Source organism: Salvelinus namaycush, chromosome 3 (genome assembly GCF_016432855.1).
Source record: "Salvelinus namaycush isolate Seneca chromosome 3, SaNama_1.0, whole genome shotgun sequence".
Taxonomy (NCBI): Eukaryota; Metazoa; Chordata; class Actinopteri; order Salmoniformes; family Salmonidae; genus Salvelinus; species Salvelinus namaycush.
This window is the reverse complement of record NC_052309.1, coordinates 14,965,975-14,987,959: the sequence shown is the minus strand read 5'-3', so window position 1 is coordinate 14,987,959 and position 21,985 is coordinate 14,965,975. Positions and strand designations below refer to the sequence as shown.

The 21,985-nt window shown below is 42.9% G+C and overlaps 1 protein-coding gene across 1 annotated transcript in view; it reads left to right on the top strand.

Moving 5' to 3' along the window:
• LOC120044815 (unconventional myosin-Vb-like) overlaps positions 1-14,551 on the top strand; it is an 84,410-nt gene extending 69,859 nt beyond the window's left edge. Inside the window, exons 29-40 of the mRNA XM_038989487.1 lie at positions 589-683; positions 6,099-6,176; positions 6,557-6,755; positions 6,970-7,063; positions 7,265-7,411; positions 7,581-7,732; positions 7,897-7,986; positions 8,253-8,403; positions 8,758-9,046; positions 10,985-11,159; positions 11,339-11,419; positions 11,524-14,551. Coding sequence (XP_038845415.1) covers positions 589-683; positions 6,099-6,176; positions 6,557-6,755; positions 6,970-7,063; positions 7,265-7,411; positions 7,581-7,732; positions 7,897-7,986; positions 8,253-8,403; positions 8,758-9,046; positions 10,985-11,159; positions 11,339-11,419; positions 11,524-11,676 — 1,704 coding nt within the window. The 3' untranslated portion in view covers positions 11,677-14,551. The remainder of the gene's footprint in view (positions 1-588; positions 684-6,098; positions 6,177-6,556; positions 6,756-6,969; positions 7,064-7,264; positions 7,412-7,580; positions 7,733-7,896; positions 7,987-8,252; positions 8,404-8,757; positions 9,047-10,984; positions 11,160-11,338; positions 11,420-11,523) is intronic.
• The last annotated feature ends 7,434 nt before the right edge of the window (positions 14,552-21,985 follow it).

Sequence of the window (21,985 nt, the reverse complement as noted above, 5' to 3'; positions counted from 1 at the left end):
CCAGTGGGTCTGGCGACGAATATGTAGCGAGGGCCAGCCGACGAGAGCATACAGGTCGCAGTGGTGGGTGGTTATGGGGCTTTGGTGACAAAACGGATGGCACTGTGATAGACTGCATCCAATTTGCTGAGTAGAGTGTTGGAGGCTATTTGTGATTATGATTGACATGTCTTGCCCTCAGAGATGATGGCCTGTCTCGCCCTCAGAGATGATGGCCTGTCTCTCTGATTATTCCTTCCCCAACTGATTGGTTCAGATGCAGAGTTAGACAGGCGATGGCCTGTAGTTTGAAAGTGTGTTGAGGACAGTTTTACTACAATATAAGGGAAAGGAAAGGGGGTTACCTAGTCAGTTGTACAACTGAAATGTGTCTTCCACATTTAACCCAACCCCTCATACTGTATGACTGAGGTTTATGAGTGAGTATTTAACACTGATTGGGTTTGATTTAAAGAGGGAAATAGATGAATTGATAAATGTCTGCATTATTCATTACCTTATAAAGCAGTTGTATCCACCAACTCTCTCCCAATGTCTTTACTACCGGCCCGATGGTATCATACATTTATCCCCCTCTCCTCTCCATAGGAAACCAATAACGTGCCTGAATGGACCAACAGCAAGAAGCCCATAGACAAGGAGGAGGCTGTGAGGGCCTACCATGGACTCTGTGAGTCTAAGAAGTAAGTTTGTCTTTCTGTACCTACTATTGTGAGTGCAGTAATGGAAAACAAACAGGCCTGTGATGAATATGGATGTTTCTGTTTTTTCTCTCATACCCACTGGTGCACAGAATGGGCAGCAATGTTTATCAATGTAAATATCACATGGTTACTTATGGATTGGATTGAAAATGTGTCACACTGATGGTTCAGCTTTCATTCTATGTGACTGCAGACAATTACATAACTGTTGCCTACTGTAGTTTTGTCCAACTGGAGATTGCCTAGAGATGTTCACGACTGTACCTCTATGCCCAGCTTTCAGTTCTACTACCAACATCAGTCAGTTGTAGTCCAACAGACCCAGTTTAGCTACAGAATGTTCAAGAGAAGAGAATGACTTTATTATCCCCATGGGGACATTTTTTATTTATTTCACCTTTATTTAACCAGGTAGGCTAGTTGAGAACAAGTTCTCATTTACAACTGCAACCAGGCCAAGATAAAGCAAAGCAGTTTGACACATACAACAACACAGAGTTACACATGGAATAAACAAACATACAGTCAATAATACAGTAGAAAAGTCTATATACAGTGTGTACAAATGAGGTAAGATAAGGGAGGTAAGGCAATAAATAGGCCATGGTGGCGAAGTAATTACAATATACCAATTAAACACTGGAGTGATAGATGTGCAGAAGATGAATGTTCAAGTAGAGATACTGGGGTGCAAAGGCGCAAGATAAATAAATAAATACAGTATGGGGATGAGGTAGTTGGATGGGATATTTACAGATGGGCTATGTACAGGTGCAGTGATCTGTGAGCTGCTCTGACAGCTGGTGCTTAAAGCTAGTGAGGGAGATGAGTCTCCAGCTTCGGTGATTTTTGCAGTTCGTTCCAGTCATTGGCAGCAGAGAACTGGAAGGAAAGGCGGCCAAAGGAGGAATTGGCTTTGGGGGTGACTAGTGAGATATACCTGCTGGAGCACGTACTACGGTTGGGTGCTGCTATGGTGACCAGTGAGCTGAGATACCACGGGGCTTTACCTAGCAAAGACTTGTAGATGACCTGGAGCCAGTGGGTTTGGCGACGAGTTTGAAGCGAGGGCCAGCCAACGAGAGCATACATGTCGCAGTGGTGGGTAGTATATGGGGCTTTGGTGACAAAACGGATGGCACTGTGATAGACTGCATCCAATTTGTTGAGTAGTGTTGGAGGCTATTTTGTAAATGACATCGCCGAAGTCGAGGATTGGTAGGATGGTCAGTTTTACGAGGGTATGTTTAGCAGCATGAGTGAAGGATGCTTTGTTTCAAATAAAGGAAGCCAATTCTAGAGTTAATTTTGGATTGGAGATGCTTAATGTGAGTCTGGAAGTAGAGTTTACAGTCTAGCCAGACACCTAGGCATTGTGGTTGCGGCTCTGTGCGTACAGTGCCTTGAAAAAGTATTCATCCCCCTTGCCGTTTTTCCTATTTTGTTGCATTACAACCTGTAATTTAAATTGATTCTTATTTGGATTTCATGTAATGTACATAGACAAAGTAGTCCAAATTGATTAAGTGAAATGTAAAAAAAAAAAAAAAGAAAAGTGGTATGTTTTCACCCCCTTTGCTATGAAGTCCCTAAATAAGATCTGGTGCAACTAATTACCTTCAGAAGTCACATAATTAGTTGTATTGCACACAGGTGGACTTTATTTAAGTGTCACATGATCTGTCACATGATCTCAGTATATACAGTGGGGAGAAGAAGTATTTGATACACTGCCGATTTTGCAGGTTTTCCTACTTACAAAGCATGTAGAGGTCTGTAATTTTTATCATAGGTACACTTCAACTGTGAGAGACGGAATCTAAAACAAAAATCCTGAAAATCACATTGTATGATTTTTAAGTAATTAATTTGCATTTTATTGCATGACATAAGTATTTGATCACCTACCAACCAGTAAGAATTCCGGCTCTCACAGACCTGTTAGTTTTTCTTTAAGAAGCCCTCCTGTTCTCCACTCATTACCTGTATTAACTGCACCTGTTTGAACTCGTTACCTGTATAAAAGACACCTGTCCACACACTCAATCAAACAGACTCCAACCTCTCCACAATGGCCAAGACCAGAGAGCTGTGTAAGGACATCAGGGATAAAATTGTAGACCTGCACAAGGCTGGGATGGGCTACAGGACAATAGGCAAGCAGCTTGGTGAGAAGGCAACAACTGTTGGCGCAATTATTAGAAAATGGAAGAAGTTCAAGATGATGGTCAATCACCCTCGGTCTGGGGCTCCATGCAAGATCTCACCTCCTGGGGCATCAATGATCATGACGAAGGTGAGGGATCAGCCCAGAACTACACGGCAGGACCTGGTCAATGACCTGAAGAGAGCTGGGACCACAGTCTCAAAGAAAACCATTAGTAACACACTACGCAGTCATGGATTAAAATCCTGCAGCGCACGCAAGGTCCCCCTGCTCAAGCCAGCACATGTCCAGGCCCGTCTGAAGTTTGCCAATGACCATCTGGATGATCCAGAGGAGGAATGGGAGAAGGTCATGTGGTCTGATGAGACAAAAATAGAGCTTTTTGGTCTAAACTCCACTCGCCTTGTTTGGAGGAAGAAGAAGGATGAGTACAACCCCAAGAACACCATCCCAACCGTGAAGCATGGAGGTGGAAACATGCTTTTCTGCAAAGGGGACAGGACGACTGCACCGTATTGAGGGGAGGATGGATGGGGCCATGTATCGTTAGATCTTGGCCAACAACCTCCTTCCCTCAGTAAGAGCATTGAAGATGGGTCGTGGCTGGGTCTTCCAGCATGACAACGACCCGAAACACACAGCCAGGGCAACTAAGGAGTGGCTCCGTAAGAAGCATCTCAAGGTCATGGAGTGGCCTAGCCAGTCTCCAGACCTGAACCCAATAGAAAATCTTTGGAGGGAGCTGAAAGTCCGTATTGCCCAGCGACAGCCCCGAAACCTGAAGGATCTGGAGAAGGTCTGTATGGAGGAGTGGGCCAAAATCCCTGCTGCAGTGTGTGCAAACCTGGTCAAGAACTACAGGAAACGTATGATCTCTGTCATTGCAAACAAAGGTTTCTGTACCAAATATTAAGTTCTGCTTTTCTGATGTATCAAATACTTATGTCATGCAATAAAATGCAAATGAATTACTTAAAAATCATACAATGTGATCTTCTGGATTTTTGTTTTAGATTCCGTCTCTCACAGTTGAAGTGTACCTATGATAAAAATTACAGACCTCTACATGCTTTGTAAGTAGGAAAACCTGCAAAATCGGCAGTGTATCAAATACGTCTTCTCCCAACTGTATACACCTGTTCTGAAAGGTCCCAGTGTCTGCAACACCATTAAGCAAGGGGCACCACCAAGCAAGCGGCACCATGAAGACCAAGGAGCTTTCCAAACAGGTCAGGGACAAAGCTGTGGAGAAGTACAGATCAGGGTTGTGTTATAAAAAAATATCCGAAACTTGGAACATCCCACGGAGCACCACTGAAATCCATTATTTAAAAAATGGAAAGAATATGTCACCTCAACAAACCTGCCAAGAGAGGGCCGCCCACCAAAACTCACGGACCAGGCAAGGAGGGCATTAATCAGAGAGGCAACAAAGAGACCAAAGATAACCCTGAGGTAGCTACAAAGCTCCACAGCGGAGATTGGAGTATCTGTCCATAGGACCACTTTAAGCTGTGCACTCCACAGAGCTGGGCTTTACGGAAGATTGGCCAGAAAAAAATAAGCAAACACGTTTGGTGTTCACCAAAAGGCATGTGGGAGACTCCCCAAACATATGGAAGAAGGTACTCTGATCAGATGAGACTAAAATGTAGTTTTTTGGCCATCAAGGAAAACGTTATGTCTGGCGCAAACCCAATACCTCCCATCACCCCAAGAACACCATCCCCACAGTGAAGCATGGTGGTGGCAGCATCATGCTGTGGAGATGTTTTTCAGCGGCAGGGACTGGGAAACTGGTCAGAATTAAAGGAATGTTAGATGGCGCTAAATACAGGGAAATTCTTGAGGGAAACCTGTTTCAGTCTTCCAGAGATTTGAGACTGGGACTGAGGTTCACCTTCCAGCAGGACAATTACCCTAAGCATACTGCTAAAGCAACACTCGAGTGGTTTAAGGGGAAACATTTAAATGTCTTGGAATGGCCTAGTCAAAGCCCAGACCTCAATCCAATTGAGTATCTGTGGTATGACTTAAAGATTGCTGTACACCAGCGGAACCCATCCAACTTGAAGGAGCTGGAGCAGTTTTGCCTTGAAAAATGGGCAAAAATCCCAGTGGCTAGATGTGCCAAGCTTATAGAGACAAACCCCAAGAGACTTGCAGCTGTAATTGCTGCAAAAGGTGGCTCTACAACGTATTGACTATGTGACGGTGAATAGTTATGCACGCTCAAGTTTTCAGTTTTTTGTCTTATTTCTTGTTTGTTTCACAAGAAAAAATATTTAGCATCGTCAGTGGTAGGCATGTTGTGTAAATCAAATGATACAAACCCCCCAAAAAAACATTTGAATTCCAGGTTGTAAGGCAACAAAATAGGAAAAATGCCATGGGGGTGAATACTTTCGCAAGCCACTGTACATTAAAAATACAATCCGAGATAGACAGAAGACACACACAGACAATATAAAGTGCAGTTCATGAGCAATTAACAATCATCTGTACTCTACAGTATATACACTATACACAATATAACATTCTGTCAACTGCAATGTTAGTTGTAGGCCAGTCCGCTGGTCCTACTGGTGGTTTTAGACGTTCAGGAACCTTACTGCCCCTGGGACAAAGAATCGTTTGACTCTATTCCTCTAGTGACTCGTAACATTTCCCCGAGGGGAGGAACTCAAACTCCTGCTAAAGGGGATGTTTGGGGTGCGTCAGTACCTGACAGACAGACAGACAAACCAAAAAGCTATTGCAGTGCAGCTTTTCCCAAATGAACATTTTAACTAGGCTAGACCCGAGAGACAGTTCAGAATTGTCACATAGTCGGTTGGCATTTTCCTCTCAGAGTAACATCAGGTCATCTTTCTGATCAAAACTGTCCCCATCATTCTGATGTTCTGGTGACATACTGATGGCAAACTGCACACTGCTTTTGATTCCACCCCATTGTTGTTGACACAGTGTTATTGTTCCGGATCTCTCTACATTCATGACCCCCCCCCCCCCCCCCCCCCCCCAGTTATAAGATTATAACTGCAAAATCTCTGCTTCCTCTTGAGGTTTCTGCTCTAACTCTCTGTGGTGCTAACTCCTCTTGCTCTGTTCTGTTTTCATCTGTCCATTTTTTTTTCACTTCCTCCTCCTCTTTCTTTCTTCCTTTCTCTGTCTCTGTCTGTCTCTGTCTGTCTGTCTGTCTCTCTCTCCTGCCTTGCCGGCGGTAGCAAAGCTTCAGACTGGGGTTATTTGAATGAAGATGGCGAGCTGGGCCTGGCATACCAGGGTCTAAAACAAGTGGCCAGGTTGTCGTCTTCTGCTTTCCTTCTCTACTTACTGCCTTCCTGCTTACTGCCTTCCTGCTTACTGCCTTCTCTACTTACTGCCTTCCTGCTTAATCTCCTACCCTCTTCCTATGTCTGTGGTAAAATAGAACATTTAATGGGACAAAAAGAATCTCAAACTGTGGCGGTTATGATGTTAATGTCATATGAAACCATATTTAATACAGTAAGTCTCCACACTATGGTACAGGAATTCTACAAGGTAGAAGTTTGTGAAGGTTTGGTCAGCTTTAGGCTTATTGTAACCACCCCCTCTCTCCTTTTTCTTCTCCCTGTCTCCCCCTCAACTCCTCTCTCCTTTTTCTTTTTCTCCCTGTCTCCCCTCACCCCCTCTCTCCCAGGCTGCTGGAGGCCCAGCTTCAGTCTCAGGCCAGGAAGCACGAGGATGAGCTGGCAGCGTTCAACACCCAGATTGAGCTGCTGAAGGACGACATAGAGAAGAAACAGGAGATGCTGAACCACACCATGTCTCTGTCCCCTGAGGCCCAGGTGGAGTACAGCGTCCAGCAGGAGATCACCCGCCTCACCAACGACAACCTGGTGAGAACACTGCAACCTCCTACCCCCTACACACTCATCCATGTAGTCTTATTATTCATTATGAGCTAAAAGGCTAAACTAATCTTATATCAGCACTCCTCCTTTGAGACTCTTTGTGAATACGGGCCCAAGGACACCTATTGGAATGGAACAGTCCAGAGCTCTGAAAGTTATAGTGTTGTGTTGACCTTCTTGAATGTTTCTGCTACTACAGGACTTAAAAGAGCTTGTGGAGAAACTGGAGAAGAACGAGAGGAAGCTGAAGAAGCAGCTGAGGATCTACATGAAGAAAGTTCCAGATCTGGAAGGTGAGAGAGCTGGAAGTCCTGATGAATACTGTCTGTATTGGTCTCACTAAGCTGTAATAAAGGCCTAATGAATACTGTCTGTATTGGTCTCACTAAGCTGTAATGAAGGCCTAGTGATGGACCTACAGTATGATGGTTAATATGTATATCTATGATGATTATGGCAATATTAGTGACCACTTTGTCTTTTGCCCTTTCCAGTGTCTTTGACTGCATCATCCCAGCCCACCAAGGCCAAGCCACAGCTGACCCGTCAGGTGACTGTCCAGCGCAGAGAGAAGGACTTTGAGGGCATGCTGGAGTACTACAAGGAGGACGAGGCTCTGCTGGTCAAAACACTCATCACTGGTACGACATTGCAACTCAAATCAGCTACGATATGACCGCATCACAAGTACAACACCTGTCCAGTCCAGAACGTAACATTATATTCTCAAATCCACACGATTACTACAATGATCACTGAAATTGTGGATGAACTTGTTTCAGTGTTATTATGTGCTGTTTGGTGTTCCAGACATGAAGCCCAATGCTGTATCAGCAACAGTGCCCTGCCTACCTGCCTACATCCTCTTCATGTGCATCCGCCATGCGGACTACATCAACGATGATCAGAAGGTCCACTCTCTGCTCACCTCCAACATCAACGCCATTAAGAAGGTCCTCAAGGTACAGATACAGAGTTCTACTCACACATATGGATTGAGATTTCATACATATTTTAATGTCTGTTTGCGATGGATCTTTGGAAGTCAGTTGCAAGGAAAGATTGGTCAGAAATAAAGTACAGCGATTCTGGTATTTAACACTTTCATTTTGCAATTTCAATGCAGAAAAACAATAATGACTTTGAGATGACCTCCTTCTGGCTGGCCAACACGAGTCGTCTGCTGCACTGTCTCAAGCAGTACAGTGGAGATGAGGTGAGAATTACTTTGATGTCTCAGAGATCATTCTGCTCATTAAAAACTGTGAAGAGATGCTAGATGTTCAGTACTTTAACTCATTGAAATAAGAGGTAGATTGTCAGACATTTTATACAATCGGATTACTCCTTGATCTCTCTCCATACACAATGCACTTTAAAGATGTACAGACTTTTGTAAATACAACATAAATACACTTGTTGTAAACTCTACAAATTGTAACACTCTACAACTGTCATCCCTGTCTTGTTGTGTGTTCCCAGGCGTTTATGACTCAGAACACAGCCAAACAGAATGAACACTGCCTGAAGAACTTTGACCTGGCGGAGTACCGCCAGGTGCTGAGTGATCTCTCCATTCAGATCTACCAGCAGCTCATCAAGGTGGCAGAGCACATGATGCAGCCCATGATCGGTGAGAAGCTGGGGGAGCTAGGGGCCAAGAGCTGTATGGTCCAAAGTTTAGGGACAATGGAATTGGAAAGGGACCAACTTTTTCTTCATTCTGGGTTGATTGTACCGCTGTTTTCACATTGATATAATTACTTACATGATATTTGGCTTTTATACTGTATGTTTATTCCGTTCTATTACTGATCTACGTTTACACAGTTCAGTACTTATAGTTCAGTACTTATAGTTCAGTACTTATAGTTCAGTACTTAGGTTTCCTAAAATTAGATGAATAAACAATCAAACCTATAGAAATGTATTAATTAATTAATGAATACGTCGCATGAACGACTATCTCCTTCCTTCACCCGGACAGTGTCGGCCATGTTGGAGAGTGAGAGCATCCCCAGCCTGGCGGGAGTAAAGCCCATGGGTTATAGAAACCGCTCCTCCAGTATGGACGGGGAGGGCCCGGGGAGCTACACCCTAGAGGCCCTGATCAAACAGCTGGGCCAGTTCCACAGTGTGATGGGCGAGCACGGCCTGGACCCAGAGATAGCAAGCCAGGTGGTCCGGCAGCTGTTCTACAGCATCAACGCTATCACCCTCAACAACCTGCTGCTCAGGAAAGACGTCTGTTCCTGGAGCACTGGCATGCAGCTCAGGTATGTTTACATACACTGCTCAAAAAAATAAAGGGAACACTTAAACAACACAATGTAACTCCAAGTCAATCACACTTCTGTGAAATCAAACTGTCCACTTAGGAAGCAACACTGATTGACAATAAATTTCACATGCTGTTGTGCAAATGGAATAGACAAAAGGTGGAAATTATAGGCAATTAGCAAGACACCCCCAATAAAGGAGTGATTCTACAGGTGGTGACCACAGACCACTTGACCAAAATGACCTCCAGCAGGCCACAAATGTGCATGTGTCAGCATATGGTCTCACAAGGGCTCTGAGGATCTCATCTCGGTACCTAATGGCAGTCAGGCTACCTCTGGCGAGCACATGGAGGGCTGTGCGGCCCCACAAAGAAATGCCACCCCACACCATGACTGACCCACCGCCAAACCGGTCATGCTGGAAGATGTTGCATGCAGCAGAACGTTCTCCACGGCGTCTCCAGACTCTGTCACGTCTGTCACATGTGCTCATGTGCTCAGTGTGAACCTGCTTTCATCTGTGAAGAGCACAGGGCGCCAGTGGCGAATTTGCCAATCTTGGTGTTCTCTGGCAAATGCCAAACATCCTGCACGGTGTTGGGCTGTAAGCACAACCCCCACCTGTGGACGTCGGGCCCTCATACCACCCTCATGGAGTCTGTTTCTGACCGTTTGAGAAGACACATGCACATTTGTGGCCTGCTGGAGGTCATTTTGCAGGGCTCTGGCAGTGCTCCTCCTTGCACAAAGGCGGAGGTAGCGGTCCTGCTGCTGGGTTGTTGCCCTCCTACGGCCTCCTCCACGTCTCCTGATGTACTGGCCTGTCTCCTGGTAGCGCCTCCATGCTCTGGACACTACGCTGACAGACACAGCAAACCTTCTTGCCACAGCTCGCATTGATGTGCCATCCTGGATGAGCTGCACTACCTGAGCCACTTGTGTGGGTTGTAGACTCCGTTTCATGCTACCACTAGAGTGAAAGCACCGCCAGCATTCAAAAGTGACCAAAACATCAGCTAGGAAGCATAGGAACTGAGAAGTGGTCTGTGGTCACCACCTGCAGAACCACTCCTTTATTGGGGGTGTCTTGCTAATTGCCTATAATTTCCACCTGTTGTCTATTCCATTTGCACAACAGCATGTGAAATTTATTGTCAATCAGTGTTGCTTCCTAAGTGGACAGTTTGATTTCACAGAAGTGTGATTGACTTGGAGTTACATTGTGTTGTTTAAGTGTTCCCTTTATTTTTTTGAGCAGTGTATATACAGAACCTTGCTGGGGATGTTCTATATTACTAGGGCTTGTTTTTTTAATAAGAGCTGACCAGGAAAAATTCCAGGTTCTTAAAGGGAAACTCTACCCAAAAACTATATTTTTGTATTTGTTTCATTATTCCACTGTTGATATAGTCCCAACATGTTTTGCATGTCAGCAATCAAGTTTTAAAGATATTGGACTTTCAAGAAGTAAAGTGTCACCGGCCACATAATCATGATGATCATCATGATGCAAAATGGGACTGTATATCTTTAATTATTTGTTATTTTTATCTCTTACTTTTATTTAGGTATTTTCTTAAAACTGCTTTGTTGGTTATGGGCTTGTAAGTAAGCATTTCACTGTAAGGTCTACACTACACCTGTTGTATGCGGCGCATGTGACAAATACAATTAGATTTGATTTGAACAGTGGACTATCTCTGGGTCTAGGCCGTGCTCGCCCATCACACTATATACAATTTTTGGGTGGAGTTTCCCTTTAACGGTACATACTGTATTGCTGAGAGGACAGGAGCACTCAGTACTGTTACAGAGAGGGAGAAGAACTGTAGCTCATTACTGTAGCTCATTACAGTAGCATAATGGGTTTGATGAAGGCTATTCACTTAAGAGGTGGCTCTATACTAAGTGTGTTTCACTGTGATTGGTCAGGTACAACATCAGTCAGATGGAGGAGTGGCTGAGAGGGAAGAACCTTCACCAGAGCGGGGCGGTGGTTAACATAGAGCCCGTTATCCAGGCCGCCCAGCTGCTGCAGGTCAAGAAGAAGACGTCCCAGGACGCCGAGGCCATCTGCTCCCTGTGCACCTCTCTCACCATGCAGCAGGTACACTTAAACACCTGTTACACAAACCTGTTACAAATCTGTTGCACATCCAGCACACAGAGCTCCACTCTCATCATCACATCACCAATCCTACTGCATCCGGCACACAGAGCTCTACTAACAACTCTGTCTCAAAGTTCACAGGAAGAGTATTAACCAGTGTCTTATTTATCGTACAGATCGTAAAAATTCTCAACCTCTACACCCCGCTCAACGAGTTTGAGGAAAGAGTCACTGTGTCCTTTATCCGAAACATCCAGGTAACAATACTTAATCTATTTAATCAATTATTTTCGGTCAATTTTTATATTTTTTCTTTTATATATATTTTTGAACCAAATGTTGTCTATCTTGTTGTCCTCAGAATCGTCTGCAGGATAGGAACGATGTCCCAATGCTCCTGGTGGACACCAAGCACACCTTCCCTGTCCTGTTCCCCTACACCCCTTCCGCCCTCAGCCTGGAGACCCTGCACATCCCTGCCAACCTAAGCCTAGACTTCCTCACTCGAGTCTGAGGCTTCAGCAAGGCCTACCACAGGCCTGGTTCTTAGCAAAGAAGAGCAGAGCCCAAAAGAGCTCCCTCTAACCTGGGTAACTTACTTCCAGCTGTTGATCTCAACAGCAGAGGGCGACAAGACTCCAGGACTCACTGGAAGACAAAGAACCTTCCAACTGACCAATAATGGAGTCTGTCAAGTCTCTGTCTGTGTAAATCCAGCAGAATGTGGTATTAAGTCATCCTTTATACCTGTCCACAACTGCAGCCTCCCTTGGTGTCTTCTACAGCTGACTATTGAGATGCTGTGCTTCAATGATTAACCATCAGTTCTGTCCCATGCAGTAATTTATTTTATTCATTTTAAGAAGTCTTTATGGTAAGCACACTGTAATTAATTCCTCTCACAGATTAATTGAATCTGTGTAAATGTGTGCACTCACACTTCCATTGACAAAGCATTCATTTCCAGTTAGCCACTCTGCCTAGCATTCAAGGTGTCTTGTTCTACTGTGTCACTGTCAGTCTTCCTCATGATGAGTTAATTCTCTATGTCTCAGCCTACTCCTCTCTAGGAGCAGACAGGAGCAGCACTGCATTGCAGTGGCTCTGTTGGGGACTCCCACTGCACACAGCCCTGTAGCTCTGCTTCTCTCTATCTTTCCTACGCCTTGAGGAATCCTCAGTCTTCTGAGGCTCAAGTTTTATTTGGTATCTTACATAATAGTTTCTTCTGTCTTTAGATAAGAGCACACAGTTTCCTGCAAGGTCCAGGAAGTCTGAAGCTCTCAACAGAGAGATGTGTTGTTGTTTTTACTCTGAATTCAATTTATCTGACTCTGCTATCTCATTGAAATGTTCGGTATCGTCTCAGAATAAAGAGAAACAAAGCCAAGCTTTATGTAAGTGAGGATTAAGTAAGTCCGATAGATGCATGTGTTGGTGAACTTGAGTAGAGAGGGCAGGAGAAAGTGCATTTTAAAATGGAACTAGAGAGGTGTAATACATGAGATATTGAGTGTCCTGTGCGGAGTAAGATAACAGCAATTCTAGCAGGACAGTCTTAGCCTGGTTCCAGATCTGTTTGTGCTGTCTTGCCAACTCCTGCATGGCATGACGATGACTGGCAGGTGTTGGTAAGACGGCACCAACAGATCTGTGGCCATGCCAGGACAGTCTGCTGCAGGACAGAGTGATTCAATGGAAGTGAGAGACTGTTTATTAGTAAGTGAGACCGGAGAAAATGAGAAGTACCACCAGACAGGTAGAGGAAGAGCCACACAGCTATCAAAGACTACTGATGAGAGGACTAAGGAAACTTGACAGTACATTTTGATCCTAAGTAATCGAGAGCGACATTTGTCTGATTTCTCAAAGGATGTCTTCTTTGTTGCCGTTTCCTTGGACTGCCGTTACAGTTGTGATGCGGAGAGTATGTGGAAGGTCGAGGTAACTTCATTATGATACTCCGATACCCTCAGTCTTCACTTGAGATAAAGTGCCCTCAGCTCCATGAAACTGGAGTAAATAATAAAAGATCATGTCTGCAACTCCACTGTGTTTCCGCTTCGTTCTGCCAATCCTATTGGTTAGAAAACACTAATACTGGTGTTGTTCCTCTGTGGAGTTGTAAGCACCTTTTCAAATCCCAGAATCATTAGTGAGCAGTTCCCCTAGCCTCCATTCAGAGATATCAGAGCAGCTTTTACTAGAGCAAAGCCGGTGTGTGGAAGGTCTCTAGCTACTAACAATGCCAGTAATGTGTACAGGAGCATCCCTGATTCACCTCGTGTTTTGTTTGGAATATGTTAATGTGGCCTGTTTCTTTTTGAATACAGTGGAGTTTTTTATGGTAAAGGGGGACAGAGTTGTTCTAACGCTACTACTCGCCCATTTTGAGTGTCATTCCTTTTCCTCTGTATGTTTCGCACAGTGTGTTTTTATAACAGTCCTCTGTGGATTGTGGGACATTATAGTAGAGTTCCAATAACACCCTCTCTGCTGCTCTCTGTCAGTTATAAAGAATTTGGTATTGCTTATGTTAAGACTGGAAGAGTGATGCCGAAACGTTGGTGGTTTACCCAATACATTACTGGGAGCTTGTATATAGTCTGTGACTCTTTATTTTTATAGCCTACAGTTTACTCGCCGTTAGTCAGCACCTCCTACACAACATTTTTCTGAGTGTGCGCCAACTCATGCTTTTTTATACGACTGGAAGTTCACCACGTTTCACTGCATTCCTCACTATATGTCAAAACTCACGATCATATACCCATTATATCATGAGGCTATACACAGAATAATATATTTCACAGGGGCCACACCCCCAGAGAGGCCTTTAGTCTATGGGCCCTGTGTGCCATAAAAGTTTGATAAATGTATACATTGTTTGTGTTTTCTATGTCATAAGTTTCATTGCTGAAATTGAACAGGAGTAAAGGAACTGGTGTGTGATTTAGAGTGTGGATGCAAGCGTTCATACATTGATATGTTGTCCTTAGTTTTGAAGCTCTTTCTAAAGCAGAGGTCTCACTTGCCCTAAAGTTTATTGATGATGTGTTTTATTGAAGTGGGTTGCATGTATGCAGAATAGTACATGTTGCACAATATCAATTTGGTGACATGGTGAATGATGTATTTATGTACTTAAATTAATAGATGTTAGATGAAGCATTGAAAACTCCCAATGATCTGGTTTTGTGGATGAGTAAATGATAAGTACATTCATATGCCAGTGGTTTGATGGTCGGGGGAGGTACAGTTTTTCTCTTATATCTCTATAATTAGGAAACTTATTTAGTCAGTGGGTGAAAATAATATACAATGTATTGACTCAGTTTGAACAAAATGTAACCTCACAATCTTTCTTTGAAAAAAATGGTATTACAAAAGGCCAAATAAAAAAATTGTAATACATGTTTTGTGTTGTGAATTATGCACTGAAAATACTTTGGGGGTTTTGATAGAATACCAAAAACCAACTTCAGAATTGCATTATAAGCTGTGTGGAGTTCCCCTGGGGAAGTTTTAAACTACTCAGAAGGACAGCTCACTCTGTCCTAAAGACCTGTCAGTATACTTTAACAGCACTGTATAGGCACGGCAGCATGGTGCATCTGCGTTGGTGTTGTGTGAGATCTCACTCTACTCTTAGCTAATAGCACAGCTACAGATGGGGAAGATGAACCACAACAGTACCCTGTCTCTACCTCCTTCCATGTATTACCCTCATCTCTCCATACCAACCACAGCCTTGCAACCACCTGGCATCTGTGGGTATTGGTAGAATGTTTGTCTCCCCCCCTTCCCTGTTTTTGTCTCTCCTCCTCTCTCACACACACACACACACACACACACACACACACACACACACACACACACACACGGTGTGTGGAAGGCTTTGTGAATGTGGCTCTTGGTTGTTTCCCATGGTAGCAGTCTGTTGGTTGTTTCCCATGGTAACATACTGTTGGTTGTGTCTCTACTGTACCTGAGCAGCTGCACCTGAATGGCTGTCTCTCTATCTCAGGTGTCTGAGGTTACCCTTCAGTATCTCAGGTGGTTGGTAACTCTGTTCTCAGAACAAGCTGATCAGTGAGGAAATGATAGGTAGTGTTGCATGACTTTATTTGGTTTTGTTTTTCAATATATTTGTAAGTATTTTCTATGTTTAGTGGATAGATAGAGGTGAGAGGTAGGAGAGAGAATGCTGAAAGAGCAGTGGATCTGATACGAACCCAAGCTGGGAATGGTACATTGTACATGTGCTACAGAGGCAGTGGCTTAGACCGCTAGAACACACCAGACCAAGTTTACATTTTTATTTGACAGTAAGGCTGACACAGACAGGTTGATCTTTATTGACAGAACCACCGACATTATCTCTGTCTACTTTCTGGCACTCATATCACAAATTACAGTTCCACAGATTCCGGGTTTTAGCAGGTTTACATAGATGAAAGTGTCTCAGACGAGCATGTGGTCAAATTGGCCTTTACAAACCACACATGGTTCCTCTTTGACTCTCAGGGGATGACCCAGTATCTCGTTGCTCAGCCTGCACCAGAAACCTCAGAGAACACCATCTCATCTGATAATGATTAGAACAGGGTATAAACATTGTGAGATGACGACATTCACTCTACATTCTGAATGTTGAACATAATTACAGAGTGACGTAAGGAAGGGGATTTCTTGACCAACTGGTCAAAAGATATGCCGGTGATGCAATATTATGTGCCGTGGAAAGTGTGGACCTACAGATGTAGGATCTTAATTTGACCACCCTGTTGCAAAATAACTTTCCTGCAATGCAATACATTTAAAACTTGTAGGTTATTTGAGGTGTAGCCTTTTACACTAGTACCCGTATATGGTTGAAAATGGCAGATTTGGGCACTAATAAGCACCTAAGTTGGAGCGTAGTGGCTATACAGTAACCTGCGGTACATGACATCAGAGCTCTGGCTCTGCGCTTCACAGTGCTGCATGGGTTTTGCCTGACAGCTGTTCTGAACTTGAGCATCGTGAGCAACAAGAAATTTCCCCCATCCCTCCTGCTAATTGGGCAACTTTTGGAAATCTTTTGTTGTCTGAGAGAGGGAATTTCTGTAAATTAAGAGGAATCTGTATTTTAAAAGATGACACGTTGAGGATTAGAATAAATACCACTTTGATGTCATACAAGCGAGCCAAACACCCGTGAGTCCAAATGTGCACTTCACATTTGCAAATCATAAAACTAATTTCATATACAGTGTCAACGTTTATGATCAATATATTTGTTGTACAGTTACAAGATGACATGTCGTCATACCCTGGGTTGTTCTGAACAGAATCAGCCTATGTTTGTTTATTGTTAAGATAATTTGTCGCGGCACACGCACCTGAATGCACTCATCACTCCTTTCTATGGGCATCAACATTACAGTCTGTTTCTCTGAACTGCCCTGTGAAAGCTTAACACTGTAAGATCATATTTTATAACTTAGCTAGCCATGTTGGCAATAGTACAAGCTTTCAAATCATGCCCACCTGAACCCAGATTGTGATTTATAATGGACTGTTTCTGGATTGGGTAAACAACAACAGTAATTGTGTGAAAGTGGGGGTTGTGTTCCAAATGAAACAAATGTGTGGTTGCGCCTCTATGGCACAGCAAGGAGAGCTCAAAAAAGTACCTTATTGTTGAAGACTTCTTTGAGTCATAAAAGTGCATTGAAATTGTTAAGAAACTGTGCACACTTTGGAGAGGTATGTGGCCACTTGGAGACACCAGTTAGTCCTCTCACTCAAACCCTTGTCATTTTTTTGTCTTAATTTTCACCTACCCCACATTTTCCAGGAATAGTCTTATCATGTTACTGAACGTATCCAGAGTATTTTCAGATTTCGTTATCAACAAATGTGGTGAAAAGTACAGTAAATGTGCAATGCACATAACATCAACATTGTAGTGTTTGGATTCGGTCTTGTGTCAAACTGTTGTGTATGTGTACTCACTCCCCTTTGGTCTAACCATTTCCTCCTTATCTTTAAACGGTTCCCTTTCTATTGCTACCATGGTTATGCATTTCATATTTCTCCTGAAGAAACATTTCATTTTAGCCCTATCCATATAGACCAATTCCCACAAGCATAAAGGGTTAAAAAGGCTTCTGAAGTTTGTAATCTTCTCTTTGAAATTACAGACTTGATATTCCCTTATGAAAAATGTATTAACACTTACAAAAATGTCCATTAATTATAATCCACATAATAATTCACATTTCCTGTTGCTGCAGGTTTATTTTCCATGTGTAGTTTAGCAGAGATGACCTGGGATGTATTGAGATTTTTCTAACTATTATTGTGCAACAGATTTTTGAAAGCCATTCAGTTCAATTTTGTAGGCAAAAACACAATAAGTTACCTCTGCAATCAGGTCTACAGTGCCTATAGAAAGTTTACCACCCCCTTGGATTTCTTCACATTTTATTGTGTTTCAAAGTGGAATCAAAATGGATTTAATTGTCTTTTTTTATCAATGATCTACACAAAATACTCTGTAATGTCAAAGAGGAAGGAAAATTCAAAAATGTGTAAAAGATTAATACAAAATAATACACTACTATACCTATTCGCCCCCCTGAGTCAATACATGTTAGAAGCACCTTTGGCAGCGATTACAGTCTTTCTGGGTAAGAGCTTTGCACACCTACAGTGGGGGGAAAAAGTATTTAGTCAGCCACCAATTGTGCAAGTTCTCCCACTTAAAAAGATGAGAGAGGCCTGTAATTTTCATCATAGGTACACTTCAACTATGACAGACAAAATTAGGAAAACAAATCCAGAAAATCACATTGTAGGATTTTTAATGAATTTATTGGAAATTATGGTGGAAAATAAGTATTTGGTCACCTACAAACAAGCAAGATTTCTGGCTCTCACAGACCTGTAACTTCTTCTTTAAGAGGCTCCTCTGTCCTCCACTCGTTACCTGTATTAATGGCACCTGTTTGAACTTGTTATCAGTATAAAAGACACCTGTCCACAACCTCAAACAGTCACACTCCAAACTCCACTATGGCCAAGACCAAAGAGCTGTCAAAGGACACCAGAAACAAAATTGTAGACCTGCACCAGGCTGGGAAGACTGAATCTGCGATAGGTAAGCAGCTTGGTTTGAAGAAATCAACTGTGGGAGCAATTATTAGGAAATAGAAGACATACAAGACCACTGATAATCTCCCTCGATCTGGGGCTCCACGCAAGATCTCACCCCGTGGGGTCAAAATGATCACAAGAACGGTGAGCAAAAATCCCAGAACCACACGGGGGGACCTAGTGAATGACCTGCAGAGAGCTGGGACCAAAGTAACAAAGCCTACCATCAGTAACACACTACGCTGCCAGGGACTCAAATCATGCAGTGCCAGACGTGTCCCCCTGCTTAAGCCAGTACATGTCCAGGCCCGTCTGAAGTTTGATAGAGAGCATTTGGATGATCCAGAAGAAGATTGGGAGAATGTCATATGGTCAGATGAAACCAAAATAGAACTTTTTGGTAAAAACTCAACTCGTCGTGTTTGGAGGACAAAGAATGCTGAGTTGCATCCAAAGAACACCATACCTACTGTGAAGCATGGGGGTGGAAACATCATGCTTTGGGGCTGTTTTTCTGCAAAGGGACCAGGACGTCTGATCCGTGTAAAGGAAAGAATGTATGGGGCCATGTATTGTGAGATTTTGACTGAAAACCTCCTTCCATCAGCAAGGGCATTGAAGATGAAACGTGGCTGGGTCTTTCAGCATGACAATGATCCCAAACACACCGCCCGGGCAACGAAGGAGTGGCTTCGTAAGAAGCATTTCAAGGTCCTGGAGTGGCCTAGCCAGTCTCAAGATCTCAACCCCATAGAAAATATTTGGAGGGAGTTGAAAGTCCGTGTTGCCCAGCAACAGCCCCAAAACATCACTGCTCTAGAGGAGATCTGCATGGAGGAATGGGCCAAAATACCAGCAACAGTGTGTGAAAACCTTGTGAAGACTTACAGAAAACGTTTGACCTCTGTCATTGCCAACAAAGGGTATATAACAAAGTATTGAGATAAACTTTTGTTACTGACCAAATACTTATTTTCCACCATAATTTGCAAATAAATTCATAAAAAATCCTACAATGGGATTTTCTGGATTTTTTTTTCTCATTTTGTCTGTCATAGTTGAAGTGTACCTATGATGAAAATTACAGGCCTCTCTCATCTTTTTAAGTGGGAGAACTTGCACAATTGGTGGCTGACTAAATACTTTTTTGCCCCACTGTATATTGTGCAATATTTACCTATTCTTTTCTAAATTCTTCAAGCACTGTCAAGGTGTTAGGGATCATGGGTAGACAGCAATTTTAAAGTCTGACATAGATTTTCAAGCAGATTTCTGTCAAAACTGTAACTTGGCTACTCAGGAACTTTCACTGTCGTCTTGGTAAGCAACACCAGCGTAGATTTGCCTTTGTGTTGTAGATTATTGTCCTGCTGAAAGGTGAATTCCTACCCAGTGTCTAGAGTAAAGTAGACTGAAGCATGTTTTCCTCTGGGATTTTGCCTGTGCTTAGCTCCATCCCGTACCTTTTCATCCTGAAAAACTCCCCTGTCTTTGACGATGTCAAGCATACCCATACCATGATGCAGCCACCATCATGCTTGAAAGTAAGGGGGCAGTTACTCAGTGATATGTTGGATTTGGCCCAAACGTAAGGCTTTGCATTTAGACCAAAAAGTTTATCCCTTTGCCATGTATTTTGCAATATTACTGTTGTGCCTTGTTGCATGTATGTTTTGGAATATTTTTATTCTGTATATTTGTATTCTTCTTTTTACTCTGTAATTTAGGTCATTATTGTGGAGTCACTACAATGTTGTTGATCCATCCTCAGTTTTCTTCCATCACAACCATTGAACTGTGTGGTTTAATTAACTTGACCATGCTTAAAGATATATTCAATGTCTGATTTGTTATTGTTACCCATCTACCAATCACTGCCCTTCCTTAGGAGGCTTTCGAAAAGCTCCCTGGTCTTTGTAGTTGAATTTGTGCTTGAAATTCAATACTTGACTGAGGGACATTACAGATAGATGTTGTATGTATGGGGGACAGGGGAAGGGGTAGTCATTCAAAAAACATGTCAATCCCTATTATTTCACACAGATTGAGTCCATATAACTTATTATGTGATTTGTTAAGCCAAATGTTGCTTCTGAACTAATTTAGGCTTGCCTAAACAAAGGGGGTGAACACTTATGCAATAACTATATTTTAGTTATTTAATTTTATTAATTTCTAGAACTTTGTAGAATTTATTTTCACATTGTGGAGTATTTTGTGTAGAACAATGACAAAATGTTTCAATTAAATCTATTCAATCCCACTTTGTAACATAATGTGAAAAATGTTTAAGACTTTCTATAGGCAATTTCTATAGGCACTGTGCCTGTTATAGAATATTGCAAAACTGATGATGTTGAGTGCAACCTTGGTTAGATAAACAAGCAAAAGGAAGCAGGAAGCTCACAGAGTTGCTGTGCAGCGGAGAGATTAATGTGGCTGCCGAGACATCGTTTCAAAGAGTTGCTTATTTTGGTGTGGCTTCACTGGAAATGAGCCCTTCAATAGTAGTAAGAGATCACCGTGTGGCTTCATAGTTGGGATAGGGGATATATCTGAAGGATGAGGTCAGAGTTGGCATAAGCAGCACTTACTCTATCAATCTGTTTACATAGCTGATGGAGATGTGTTTTTATGGTTTTTGATTAATGATGTCATTTTGTTGTGTTTGAGGTTTTTGCTGTTGTTTTTCACTTCATCAATACAGTTTTACCCTTTTCATCAGAACACAGGAACCATGCATCATCCTTAAGCACTTTGCTAAATAGTCATTACACACAGTCAAAGGATGAGGATCTAGACCACAATGAGAGAGTGCAAAACAGACTAGAGAACAGACTCCCGGGGCTGTGTGAAGTGCTGCAGAGCAGAGAGGAGGCATGAGGTAAAAAACCACAGCAGATGATGTTTGTGAGATGAGTGCAGAGATAAGGCCACCAGTGTGTGGTTTCATAGGGGGAGGCGGGGCAGGCTGCTTGGTTCCTTCAGAACTCTGGAGAGAGAGGTGTGTGCCAACCAGGCTTTACGGAGCATTCCAGAGAATGGTGTGCAGCTAGGCAAGTGTTGACTAACCTTTCACCCTTCTCATAACCATCTCCCCTCACTCAGGTATCAGTGTAGTGCATAGGGGTATACTACAGAGCAGGATCAATTAGTTATAGCCAGCTTATTTTGAAAACAGCCAGAAACAATTGCTTTTGGTTGTTTAGTAAATTAGACAATGCCCATTTAAAGAATGTATTTTTTAAGATGAAAAAAAAGTTATTTCAGAACATTTAGGCAAGTTAGCTCCTTGAACCTGCTTTGTAGTATACCTCTTAGTAATCTCTCATTGACAGACCAAATTAGGTGATATTTTAATTCTGAGTTAACCCCTCAGAGGTGGCCCCTCAACATAAACAGTGCAAGAGCCAGTGAGTGTAGAGAGGAATAGGATTCTTTCCCTTCACCCACAGGTTTTTCTCATCTTTCTTCTACACCAAACCCAGCATCACAACCACAGCAGCCACCCACAGATGCATTCGAGAGCTCACACCAACATCTACCCTCCGCCCACGAGCACCCGCAGTTACCCACACCTCCACACACACACACACACTCGTCCCTCACCTTCCCTCCAATCCTCCTTCACAATATGAAAGATCTAGGGTATTTTACTCTCTCTACTGTTAATGTATTTA